The sequence below is a fragment of the Leuciscus leuciscus genome (genome assembly GCF_965113295.1).
Source record: "Leuciscus leuciscus genome assembly, chromosome: 5".
Lineage (NCBI taxonomy): Eukaryota > Metazoa > Chordata > Actinopteri > Cypriniformes > Leuciscidae > Leuciscus > Leuciscus leuciscus.
The window spans coordinates 27,127,469-27,139,943 of record NC_138729.1 but is presented as its reverse complement, the minus strand read 5'-3'; the positions used below and the strand labels follow the sequence as shown (position 1 = coordinate 27,139,943).

Below are 12,475 nucleotides of genomic sequence, written 5' to 3'. Positions count from 1 at the left end.
ACATGTAAAAGACTCCCTTGGACTTCTTAAATAATGAATCTATTTGCAAGACTTAACACCCCTTGAACACGGTAAAATGAAGCTTGCATGCACTGGAGCCTTTTTGGAACAATGGTTGAATGGGACCCTATTGGAGTACCTTGTTTTAAATTTGATTTTGAAAACGTCCTCAAGTCTAATATATGCTAAACTTATGATTACGTTTTAGACCAATTATGTGCTGTGGCTGTCCTGTTGATTTGTAAGCTTTATCCCTTAAATCTTGACTAAGCATTTAACTGGTCATCGGTGGGGAAAACATTAAAATGGCTCTTAAACAATAGAATAAACAATATCTCTTTATGAACTCAATTCAGATATTGTGATTGCCTGGTAAAGTTGCATGTACAACAGAGGCATTTGGACATAATGAGGTAAGAGACAATGAACTATTGAAGCATATCCAACTGTGTCTGCAAATCGTTTGCATATATTGAGAAGACAAAAAGACAATCAGCTTAGCATCTGCTGAGCTGGATGAAGGGAGGTCTGGGTAATCCACTGGATGGATATGTGGCTTTCATATGACATTTCCATTATGTTCCTGATTCAAGCAAAGCAGGGAGAGGTCTGGACATCCACATGCTTGGATATTACTTGCTCTGGCCGTTTTTCCTTGAGCTGTCATCAGCGTGTAATCGCATGGGCCTGGAAAAGAACACTCAATATTCTTCTTCTGGTTACGATCTTCTTATATGATTAAGGATGTTCCATTATGCTGTGCTGTGGATTGTTGTATTCCAGGAGGTAGGCGTGATTAGATGTGTTGTAATCCGGACAGCCTAAACAGTCTGCTTGTATATTTTTTTATTCTAAGCTTCAGATTTCTTCGAAAATCACCACAATTTTTTTCCTCCCATGCTGTTCTTGCGCTTCTCTTTACCCCTTCCCCCAGCCAATAGTAACTATAATAATTGTAGTAGAAGTAGTTGTTATTTAATTAGTTATTTAACTTAGATTTATTTATATATTTCTGGACTTCATATACATAGAACTGGGGTTGGCTAATTCTGTGTCTTGCTCTGCCAGTTTGGATGGATTTGATGATAACAGATCCGCAGCTCTGCCTGCTCAGCAGGGGGAGGATGGCAATGCCTAAGCATGTTGAGAAATTCAGTCTTTTGAAATTAGACAAATATCTCAATAATTATACATGTTGACAAATATTGTGATACACTGTAGTAAGATATACCAGCTTAAACTAATTACATGAGGAACAAGTAATAAATAGTCCATTTTCGTTTCAATGTCTCTGACAATCAGTTTCAATGGTTCTTTATTTTTTAACCAAATAAGAATCAAAAATCTTGATCTTGTGCACAATTTCCTAAATCTTGCCTGTGGGTAATTTATCTTTGGAGCACTGAACACTGCGTCAGGCGAGACTGCAGTAGAAGTACAGATTTGTGATTAAATGTAATAGTTTTTCAAATTGAAATTTGCTTTGTCCAAAAATGTGTAATTATAAAATTACTTAATACACAAATGATATAAAACATCAGAATAAAATTACAATGATGTCTCTTGTTTTGTTTTAGTTTTTTGGACAGGGTTAATATAGTTTAGAATAATTTTTTGTTTGCCTTTTCAATTGCTATTAGTTCTCATTTTTCCTTCTCTCATTGTCAGTTTAAAGTCTTCTAGTTTCACTTTATTTCTTTTTTTTATTTAAAGTTTTTGTATTTTTTATAGCTGTCAAATTGAATGCACTGGTTTAGTGTTATTTCTATCTAGTGGCATGCTTGATATATTGTGGAAAGATTTCCAGTTTTGGGAGTTATGAAAATGTATATTTCAGTTTTACCAGTTACTTTTCAGTTTTCAATAAAAAATTGTATCTTAGTGTCAGCTTTTTAACAAAAAACACTTTTGTTCAACCATTTCATTTATTGTTATATTTAAACCTTCTTCTGTAGGCTTGTAGGTCTCTTTCTTATAAAAGCTCTCAGTGATTCTATGTGACGCTTCTCTGTAAGGGTGGAATAAAGTATGTGCATTTTCTATGAGAACTACAGTATAGGCTGAGAGCATATTAAATGTACATGCTGTGTACATTAGACATTCACTGTCGACTTTGTGTGTTCATTAAGCAGGAGCTGGTGTGCTGACAGCGGAGCATCCAGTTGAGAAGCCCAGTGTTGCTGTGGCTGTTCCAGCCATGCAAGACGCAACCCTGCCATCGGTCAAGGAACACAAAACGACAAAAAAAAGTAGCTCCACTAGTTCACTGCCTCAGAAAGCAGGTGAGGAATCGGACAGTGATTTTGAGTCCGACCCGCCCTCTCCCAAAAGTAGCGAAGACGAGGAGGTGGAAGAGGAGGAAGGTCTCAACAGTGAACACGAAGACACCGAACCTGAGAACCTGGGTCAGAGGCCGTTGCTCATGGACTCTGAGGAAGAGATAGAGGAAGAGGAAGACAAACACAGCTCAGACTCAGATTGTGAGTCTAGGACAGCGAAACTTGTGTCGTCGGAGGAGAAGGCTGCTGTTTTTCCTCCGGGAACTGTGAAAGCTGAATCTGGTGCCAGTGTGATCACCCCTCCCAATTCGCCAAGTGTCGCCATGCCTGCCGCGAGCATTGTGGATGTGTTTGGTGCTGTTCCTTTTGTTGGCAGTGGTCAGCCCAGAGTGTCACCAGAGAACGTAGATATTTTTGCCAAAGCCCCTTTTAGGCAGGTGAGCCAGGAGAACGCTGCGGAAGATATTGACGTATTCACCAAAGCTCCTTTCAACAGAAACCTATCCAGGTCCAGCAGGAGTGGCGATGGACCCAGCGGCCAGACGCCACCCATTTCCCCAGAAAGCGTGGATGTATTCGGATTCTCGCCTTTCCAGCCCGGCCACGAAATACACACCTCCGGTAACCAGGATGACGTTTTTGGCCAAACACTTTTCGATGAAGCATCTAGTCCCCAACAGAGGCAGAAGCAGCGCAGCCTTCAAAAACTCTCCTCACGTCAGAGGCGCACCAAGCAAGAGGCCAGTGGCAGCAATGGGAAGCGACACCATGGCACACCCACTGGCGGCAGGAAGAGCAACAAGCCCAGTTTCCGTACCCCCGAGCGGGTGCGAAGGCACAAGAAGGTAGGCAGACGGGACTCGCAGAGCAGCAACGAGTTCCTCAGCGCGTCAGACTCCAAAGAGAACATCAGTATTTCCCTGGGTGAGGTGATGGAAAAAGGAGCTGCGCTGCCCCCAGAGGAGGTCTTGTTGGATCCGTTTGGAGCCAAGCCTTTTCATCCGCAAGATGGCAGTCGACACCAGAGCTTGGGAGACAGCAAAAGTGAAATGAACTCCACCAATGGTAGGCCTAGGACCAGCTCCCTGCACAGTGTGTTTGACGGAAATAAGATCGATGACTTTGGAGCTGTACCTTTCACAGAAATGGTAGTCCAAAGCGGAGCTCCGCAAACCCCACAAATGGATCTCGACCCTTTCGGAGCAGCACCTTTCCCCTCAAAGCAGTGAATGTCTTGTCTTCCGGCACACACACACACACACACACAGAAATGATACACACACACTGCTACATTATGCAAAGTCCTAGCAGCCTTTGAAATGTCTTTAATGGATGGCAGCTTTCTGCTGTGATTTCTATGTATGTGCAAGCCCATTGGGACGCAGGCCTTTAAATTAGATAAAATTCAACTTTTGTAGTTTTTCAAGAGTTTTAATACCTAACTGGACCATTATAACACCTCTTTTACTTTTGGGGTCTTAAACCTGTGGTTTATTGAGGATTTTGAAGCATATTCTTTTGCCTTTACGTGCTAGAAAGCCTTCTATGCTGCATTACAATAAGCGCTCTTGAGCTCAGTAAAATACAGAAAAAACAAACATTAGAGATGGGTGTATAATCCTTCATTTGAATAGGATTAAGAGAAAAAAATGCCAATTTAGTACAGCATTTTGATTAAGTTTGTACTCCATTGTTGACCACTGAGTTGGTAAAACTCCAATCTACCAACATGAACACCATGAAGCCTTATCTGGGTATTCCCCGCCCTGCTTAACAGTACCTCAAATACACAATGGCTGTAGCCTGTTTGTGTCAATGGAATAATCTGAGTGTAGGCATTCTCCATTTTAAAGTATTTCACATAGACAATTTTATGCATATTTTCTTTTTAATTTTTATGTGCATTCAATGTTTTAAATTCTTATATTGTGACAATGTCCTGTCTTCATACAGTAAAAGGGACTTAATAGTTTTTTCCCTTTTTTATTAATTGACCACACCAGAGAAGTTGCAGTTTATTGGACAATATTGTTATAACTGTCATTGTTTGTATTAATTATGATTTTGTAGAAATAATTCCCTAAGCTAAACCTAACATATTTGGTTATCAATAATCAGATGTTCCACACCGTCTATGTACTTACTGGTAACCTACAATCATGAACAATTAGAGCTCTCATAGAAAGGGAAAAGAATGTGCTAAAAGCAGTTTCGTGTATTTATATACCAGTCATTTGTTTGAAGCAAATTTTTAAATTCAATTTTAGTCACCAAAGGTATGACACATGAAGAGTATCACAATTTAACTGAATTTAAAAGGGCCATTTAGATACATTTATAATGTTACTGAATGTCTGCAGTTGGAACATTTCAAGACCAAAAACAGCATTTTATTTTCAAACAATGCAAGATTTGTTCTTTTTTTCTTACATAGTACTACACTCTAACAATGCAATAAAAGCTTCTTTTGGAGATCCTGAGTCCATGTGTTTTTGTTGTTTTTTTCTCACTCAGACAATGTCATTAAAATAACTTTCATTACAACTTCAGTTGAAAAAAAACAAAGTGAAAGTTTATTCAGCTGTACCGTAGAAATGCATATCCCAACATGTTACCAATGTGGTAAAAAAAATGAAGTTAAAAGTGTTACATTGTGCAGCATCATGAAAAACAACACGTCACCCTACCATTAAGCACTAAAGACACATTGTTCTATGGTTAAAAAACAAACACAATTGCATGGCTGTACAGTTCACTGTTGTAAGGCAGAAAATGTACTGAAACCATGTAACTATTTTAATTACAGTCCTAACTTAGTGACTCGATCAACTGAGATTACAAACCACTGAAATGCAATATACAGAGTTGTGTTAAATACATTAATTGCATGAGAGAATTTTTTAATTAGTAATGATAAACTAAACAGTTAAATAAAAAGTCATCAGCCTACATCGATACAAATAATGTAGTTACAACGTGGCAATGCTGTGCGGCAACCTGCAAAATATAATTTTCAGCATTTTAAGACCTTTGCTTATTTCAATATGGAACAAATCTCTTTGGTTTATTCAATGTTGTAAACAAGACTATATAACAAAGTCTCATTTACACTTATGTTGTATACATTTATTTAAAAACTCACACAAACTCAAAAACAAATCAAAATGTGGAACTATTAAGCTTGTGAATCATTGAATTTCAGGTTCAAATACAAACAGTAAACAACAAATACTATTGAGCAGACATAATACTGAATGCTTTGCCCCACAGAACTCAAGAAGTACATTTGTAGATGTAGAAGCCCACGCATGCAGATGCTGTAAAATGGTGCTTCACCTTGATTTTTAAAAGTGCTAACACAGCCTAACACTGCTTACCTTATCAAGTGCCTATTTATTTCTATTTAGACTGACACATCTAGGCACTTAAACAAAATGTATAAAAAGGGTCAAAATAGCTCACAATCAAAAATAAAAATCCATACACCACGCACTCATATTTAATAAACACTCAATGCGTTCAAGCTTAAAGATCAATTAAAATACAGCCGCCTTCAGTGGTGTTCCCCCGATCCCACATTCTTCTAGGAATGAAGTTGGTAGTCTGGGCAAGGGTGAGAGTGACGGTAGCTGGTTATGAAAAGTGCAGACTGATGCCACCAGTAGAACATGAGCACCACCAGTATGTGCCAGACCTGATGGCTGGAGCCCAAGTAGTTCAGCTGACCTAGAGATTACAAAAATAGCATCAAACCATTAATTAACTTGTCTGAGGTTGGTTCTCGTTTAATTAAGGCAGGTGTGGTCTTTGGTTTAGTCCATCACTCTGAACAACTTCTTTCTTTTACATTTGACAAGTGAGACACAGCCCTGCTTTCATGAAAGCTGAAAAAATGTGAAATATGAAATTTTACAGTACCTGGAAAATAACGCTCTGGAATTTTGGACATGTAGAAGATGATAGCAGCTACAGCAAGTACATACATTATCAGCACTCTGGGAATAAATTCCTAAAAAAAAAAAAAGAAAAAAATGTTGGTAGGTCTATTTATATATATATATATATATATATATATATATATATATATAGTAAAAAAAAATGGGTACAAGTCTGGCAAACATACATTTAATAATTATATATATATATATTATAATTAGCCTATTATTACAGCTGTTATTCATGAATGAATCATATTTTTTTTTAAATGGGGGAAATGTTCTATACATTTAATAATAATATTAACATTTGTATAGTCTACATTATTATCAACATAAATTACTGGCATATATTTAAAAAAAACCTGTTGTGAGGACTCTTACCTGGACTATGTCTGAGCTGAAACCCCCACTGAGCCAGATCCAGTGAAAGGTAGGGATTAGGCCGTATCCCGCTACAGCACAGAATATAACAGAGCGAAGCTTGTGCCACTTCTTGGTCAAGTAATGAGGGTGTATCTGGGCAAAGAACACTGCCAGCATCATGGCCAGAACGGTTACCAGGTACACCTGCCGCCAGTACTGCAGATAGATATACAAACCAGACAAAACAACATGAACCAAAAACACACGAAAGTCATCTTAATGTGCACAACACGACACACACACACAAAAAAAAAAACGGTGCAAAAAAAAAAAAAAGCAATGGAGAAATCAGTCTCTCTTTCTCTTGGGGCGCTTGGCTGATTGAGTAGTCATCCAAAAAGCAAAGCTAAACACTTGGCAGGGGGAGAGTGGAGATGGCTCACCCACGTGTGAATGTCATATGGTGGGGAACAGGAGTGACGGAGTGGGTCCACGAACACGGCCATCTGCTTTGGGCTGGAGCAGATTTCTGCCGCATTCTGGGGCACAATAAGCCAGCACTTCCAATATGTGGGGAGAACCATGTGGAGCAGCGTGGCCAAAAGCGCTGGTGCTCGGCAAACAGCAAGTGGGAGTAGAGGGGACGAGAGCAATCAGCTTGCTCAGGATATCCAAGATCCAAGCTTTCAGAAAACTGCACCAAAATCTTGAAACAAAGAAGATTTCACGCCAAGCAGCACCTCGTCGTTTTTATGCAGGCAGTACAAAGCTGCTCCACAGGGGGTCCATTGTGCAAACTAACAGGAAGGGAGGAATAAACTATCATACAACATAATCAAAGATACTCTATCAGTGTTACAGTAATCTCACGGGAAAAGTCAACAAGCGACAGCTCTCGGTGTGTGCACTTCCAACTTTCCTATTAAATCGTTCATACTATTCCTCGTTTTTAAAGGAATAGTTCATTTACTCACCCTCATGTTGTTCCAAATCTATCTGACTCTCTTCTGTGGAACACAAAAGAAGATATTTTGAAAAATGTTTTTGTTTGTATAATAAAAGTCAGTGGGGTCCGATGTTGTTTGAATTCCAATCTTCTTTAAAATATCTTCTTTTGAAGAAAAGAGAAAGTCATATGTTTAGAACGGCATGGGGGTGAGTAAATGATGACAAGGGTCCTTTTCGGGTGAGTGACTCTTTTCAGTCACTTTGTATAAAAGCATCGTCTAAAGGAATAAATGTTAATGTTTACTCCAATAGAATAACGGTCTTTACTAAACACATATAAACAGTCTCTCCATGTAGTATTCACAACGCACACACACACACACACCAGACTGTTTTCCCCAGGTATAGGTGAACTCTTGCTCTGTATCTGTTGCACAGGTAACATATGCCCACAAAAAAAGCAGGCCAACCATCTGCTAGAGACCACAGTGGGACGATGCACCTCAAGCCACCTAATTAATCTACCCTTGTCCACATTGGGCATGACCGTCGATCGCACAGTGTAGAGACTCTCCATGCCATTCTTATGGAACCCTATGTGTCCTACTTGGATCCGACTCCACCAATAAACACTTACTTCATTTATGAAGTTATGGGAAGCCTACGTCCAGTGCCACCTTCACCTCCCCAAGCCAGAATGGTTTAGTTCACTTCAGTTCACTTTATTTTTGCACAGAGGGAAATTTGACTTGCACAATGACTTTTTCATCAGTAAGCACTAAGCGGGCAACAGAATCGCAAGCCTATGGCATTATTAGACAACGCAAAAATACATCCTAAAAAAATCTATTACACTCACTTATTTAGTATTCTGACTGAGGAAGGTATAAAGGATTTCTTAAGGCCCGGGTATACTTAATGTTCCGCGTTCCTATACTTTGGACTTTCGACTGATTGTACCTGCACACAGGTTACCTATATTGTTTACCAGAGGGAAATTATGTGAATGATCAGATAGTATTTGACTGGAGCAGCGCCCCCTGCACGTACGTTATTGCAGTAGAATGCATAGAACACTCCTGGAATGTAACAGCCTATGATTCCGATGGAGATCCCGGCGTAGTCGAGTGCCATCCATCGGCGGGTGTTTTTTTCGGATCGGTGGCAGCAGAATAGGTGAAAGCCCACAGAACACAGCATGCACACCTAAGCAGAAGATGTGAAGTGTTCAGATACAGATGATTTTGTAGGCCATATATGCAGATTGATATATGCAAAGTTTTCACAATACAAAAGCTCAAACTCACATGATGAACCTATACAGCCAAACAAAGATGCTATAATTATGTCTTCATGAGAGAATATGCAAGGGTGGTGTAGAGGCACTTTGCCTAATCCTGATGCTTTAGAGAATAGCTGCCAAGGATAGAAGCTGCCATTTCTGTCTATTACGATGGCACGAGAGCAGCCGATAACGGATCTAGAATTGGGCGGGACTGAGTTTAGGTGATAAAATCATAAGTTTTAACTCTAATCGTTGGCAACAGTGAATGTGGAAAGCCTGCTATCAAAGGCCTTCAACAGTCCAAGGATCATATGAAGACTTTTTGATTGAGAGTGCTGATCTAAGATCAGTTTTTATTGAAAAGGATGGAGCTGATCCAAACAAGCAACCATGGTTAGAGATCATTTGTTTGTCATGCCAAAAACCAGAAACACTTTATCCACTGCTAACTACTGTTTTAACTATTCAAGTTTAGACTATTAAATTCACCTCTGAACTACTTAGGTTTTTTTCTCCATTTGAATTACCTAAACATGATATTGTGATGGCATGATGCAACCACCATGGACATACCTGGAAGCAGAAGAGACCTATGGAGTAGATGACATAGTCTTCTCTGGAAGCTCCTAACATCGGCAACACCGCCAACAAGTCATAAACTCCCAGCGTGAAGAACAGGAAGAACCCCAACAGATGACTCCAGATGTTTACCGTCTCATTGGACAGAATGAAAAGGCTACAAAACATAGGGATAACAGGCGTCTATATTACCATTTCTTCCAATAGCTAAGGTCATGTTATTCTCTCAAGAGGTTGAGCAATGCATCTATATTACATCATTAAAATTACGCAAAAATATTGCTATTGAAGAAATACACTCTGGTTACATATAGACACGCACATACCTTTTAATGCACAGTCTAGAGGTCAGATAGGCTCTGTAGCCATCAGTGATATAAGGATTTTCCCGTAGGAATCCCGGCACCTGCTCGTAAGTGTACAGGCGGATTCCTCTGGGCACCAGAACAGGCCAGTACTGGTAACTGCCCAATTCAATGTACTGGGCATTCTTCAGCACCTTCGCTGACGGCATGATGATAATGTCACCCAGTCTCACGCTCAAAGTCCTACAGACACACAAAATTGAATGGATATATGTTTCCATAAATATCTGACAATGTTGACAAAAAGTGGACAGCTGTGTAGTGGAATGGTATAAAATATCATAGTTTTAATTGTGTTTTAGTAGCATTTCATTATTTATTTCATGAAGTACTGAGCTATGATCTGAGGGCAGACGGTTTTAGGGGTAGTGAGTGATAATATAATGCCATAATATCAGTGTTGTTATTGTTAACTAAGAATATTAAAAATACCTTTCATTAATTGAAATAAAGCCAACTTAGAAATGCTGCCTTGGCAACTCACTGAAATAAAATAAGCTTAAGTACTAAAATTAACAGAAAAATAAAACTGAAATTGATATAAAGCTATAAAAGAAAAAAATGGAAGAAAAAAAAAGACAAAAGCACAAAACAAAAGTACTAAAATGTAAACAATATAGCACTAAAAACTCAAATTTTCTAAATACATAAAATATAAAAGTATATAATACTAAAATAACACTGCATGACACTGGCTAAATAAAATGTGATGTAATAGTACATTTGTGTAAAGAAATAACATTGTAGTGATTTATTTCTGATTCATGTAAAAGTAAATATTAATTGTGGGGTTTTGTCCTGTGCGTGTTCATGGCTAACGTTACACTGTTTGAAAAACAAAGCATCAGGACTGTATGTATATAATACAAATGTCACACGTTATTTAGAACGAAAACTATTGTAAAATAACATGAAACGAAGCAAATTGAGCTGCAGAAACAGACGTCACTGTCCCTGCCAACAAGTTGCCGACGCTTATGGCAAAATACTTAAAGATACAAACAGCGTATAAACCTGCTGAGCTATCAAACTATTTATTTATTTAAATAAAATCAATACCTTAACTAGCCATAATTACCTTTATCACTAAATTAGCTATCAAATTCACAGTAACGTTAGCCTACTGTCTAAATGCGTAAACGGCTAAATGCTAATCACATCTACTGTATAGTGGGTTTATTTCAGAAACAGATTAAAGTGTTCGCTTAATCCTAAACTTACCATTGATCAGATAAATATCTGCATCGAAGAATCCGCGTTTGTGTCTATAAATCTCATGGGTAACATTAATATCCAATGTCCAGACTCATGTTAGCCCGGTGAGAGCAGCAGGAAGTTGTACTGTCTGTTACTAGCTGCTAACAGGCTAATAAAGAGATTATTTCATGTCGCATGTAACCTCAGGCATAAATCCGTCTTCTATCCAACGATTATTTTTATCAATGATCTCACATTCAATATAATAACATTTTATAATCATTTACATTTTAATAAAATTGTACATTTTTCATATTTGACCTTACAATCTAAGAAAGCTTTGTCACACTCTATTCTTTGTTCTCTGTTGGTCAATTCTCTATGAATTGAATTGTATCTTCCGAAATGATTCCTTCCTGCTGAATGTTTATTGGAAGTGTTTATCCACTGAAAATACCAGCCACAATAGCATTCATATTTCGTCGACTGAATTGAGACCTGTAGGTGGCAGACTGCTGTCAACACGTTTTGAAGAAGACTTTCTCTTTTTCATAAACATCTCAGGTGTAATCTTGTGTGATACTCCTCTGGGGCTAGAATCACACTAAATCTTCCCTCAGCTATTACACCCAAGATAATTACCTCCTCAAGTGGGAGTGTGTTCTTCATTAGCACTCCTAATTCACCTTTCAGCACTTCACTCTTAAACAGGCTGTCAACAGCACTGCCAAGACAATTTGCCTGACTGCAGCAAACCACCCTGTCAGCAACGGAGCATAATTTCTACTTAGTTTTGTCATGGCCTTTTTATGTCATAATTATACTTTTTTTTTTTTTCAGAATTTCAACTTAAGTCATAATTTTGACTTTTTTGGTGTCGTAATTTGGAATTTCGACTAGTATGTCATCATTTCTTCTTTTTATGTCATTGACTAAAATGCGTGTCCCAGACTAAAATGCATGTTTGAGTTGTTTTAACTAAAAGCAACATGCATTGACATATTTTAAGATAATGTTTTGTTTTGTTTTGTCTCAAGATGCACTCCAATAATGGGGTTTTTTTTCTAAGGCACGTTTATTAAAACTACTTTATTTGACCTAAGGCCTAATCCTGGCGTAATCTAAACTCTATCTGTGAAACTCATAACGTCATCTCATAACTACAACTTGGTCTTGTCTTAATTTAAACTTTTTATGTCATAATTAGGATTTAGAAAAGCATGAGTTTTTTTTTTTTTTTTTTTTTTTTATGTGGCAGAAATACATTTGACATATCTTTTAATTGAACCTTTTTGGGGGAAATGGAGAAGACATTTAGAAGTGTCTGATTTGATCTTAAAAACAGGTTGCATATCTGTCTTGACCTTACTGACTGGATTTATAATTGACTTTACTGTCACCGAGGAGACACCAAAACTCTACATACAGCTGGACCTTTTTCAACCTCTCTACACTTAATAATTTTTCCATTACGATTCGCCCTCTCAGCCTCATGTTTCTTGTACAAGCCAGCCGCCACAC

At 38.2% G+C, this 12,475-nt stretch overlaps 2 protein-coding genes across 2 annotated transcripts in view; one reads left to right on the top strand and one right to left on the bottom strand.

The window, feature by feature from the left end:
- Positions 1-4,759, top strand: part of bmp2k (BMP2 inducible kinase) — a 41,742-nt gene extending 36,983 nt beyond the window's left edge. The window contains exon 16 of the mRNA XM_082168745.1: positions 2,130-4,759. Coding sequence (XP_082024871.1) covers positions 2,130-3,508 — 1,379 coding nt within the window. The 3' untranslated portion in view covers positions 3,509-4,759. The remainder of the gene's footprint in view (positions 1-2,129) is intronic.
- Positions 4,760-4,829: 70 nt separating this feature from the next.
- paqr3a (progestin and adipoQ receptor family member IIIa) lies at positions 4,830-11,462 on the bottom strand. Its single transcript, XM_082168793.1, has 7 exons — positions 10,979-11,462; positions 9,719-9,940; positions 9,387-9,549; positions 8,579-8,734; positions 6,599-6,796; positions 6,198-6,288; positions 4,830-6,005 (listed from the first exon to the last, which is right to left on the bottom strand). Exons 2-7 carry the CDS (start codon positions 9,904-9,906, stop codon positions 5,863-5,865), a joined length of 939 nt encoding a protein of 312 aa, XP_082024919.1. The 5' UTR covers positions 9,907-9,940; positions 10,979-11,462; the 3' UTR covers positions 4,830-5,862.
- Positions 11,463-12,475: the final 1,013 nt, after the last annotated feature.

Excerpts from the sequence above, each read along its gene's own strand:
- paqr3a (XM_082168793.1), bottom strand. The coding sequence starts at position 9,906 with ATGCCGTCAGCGAAGGTGCTGAAGAATGCCCAGTACATTGAATTGGGC. Across the intron at positions 6,289-6,598 it reads TCAGCTCAGACATAGTCCAG|GAATTTATTCCCAGAGTGCT; the intron begins GTAAGAGTCCTC and ends TTTTTTTTTTAG. Across the intron at positions 6,006-6,197 it reads TCCAGAGCGTTATTTTCCAG|GTCAGCTGAACTACTTGGGC; the intron begins GTACTGTAAAAT and ends TGTAATCTCTAG.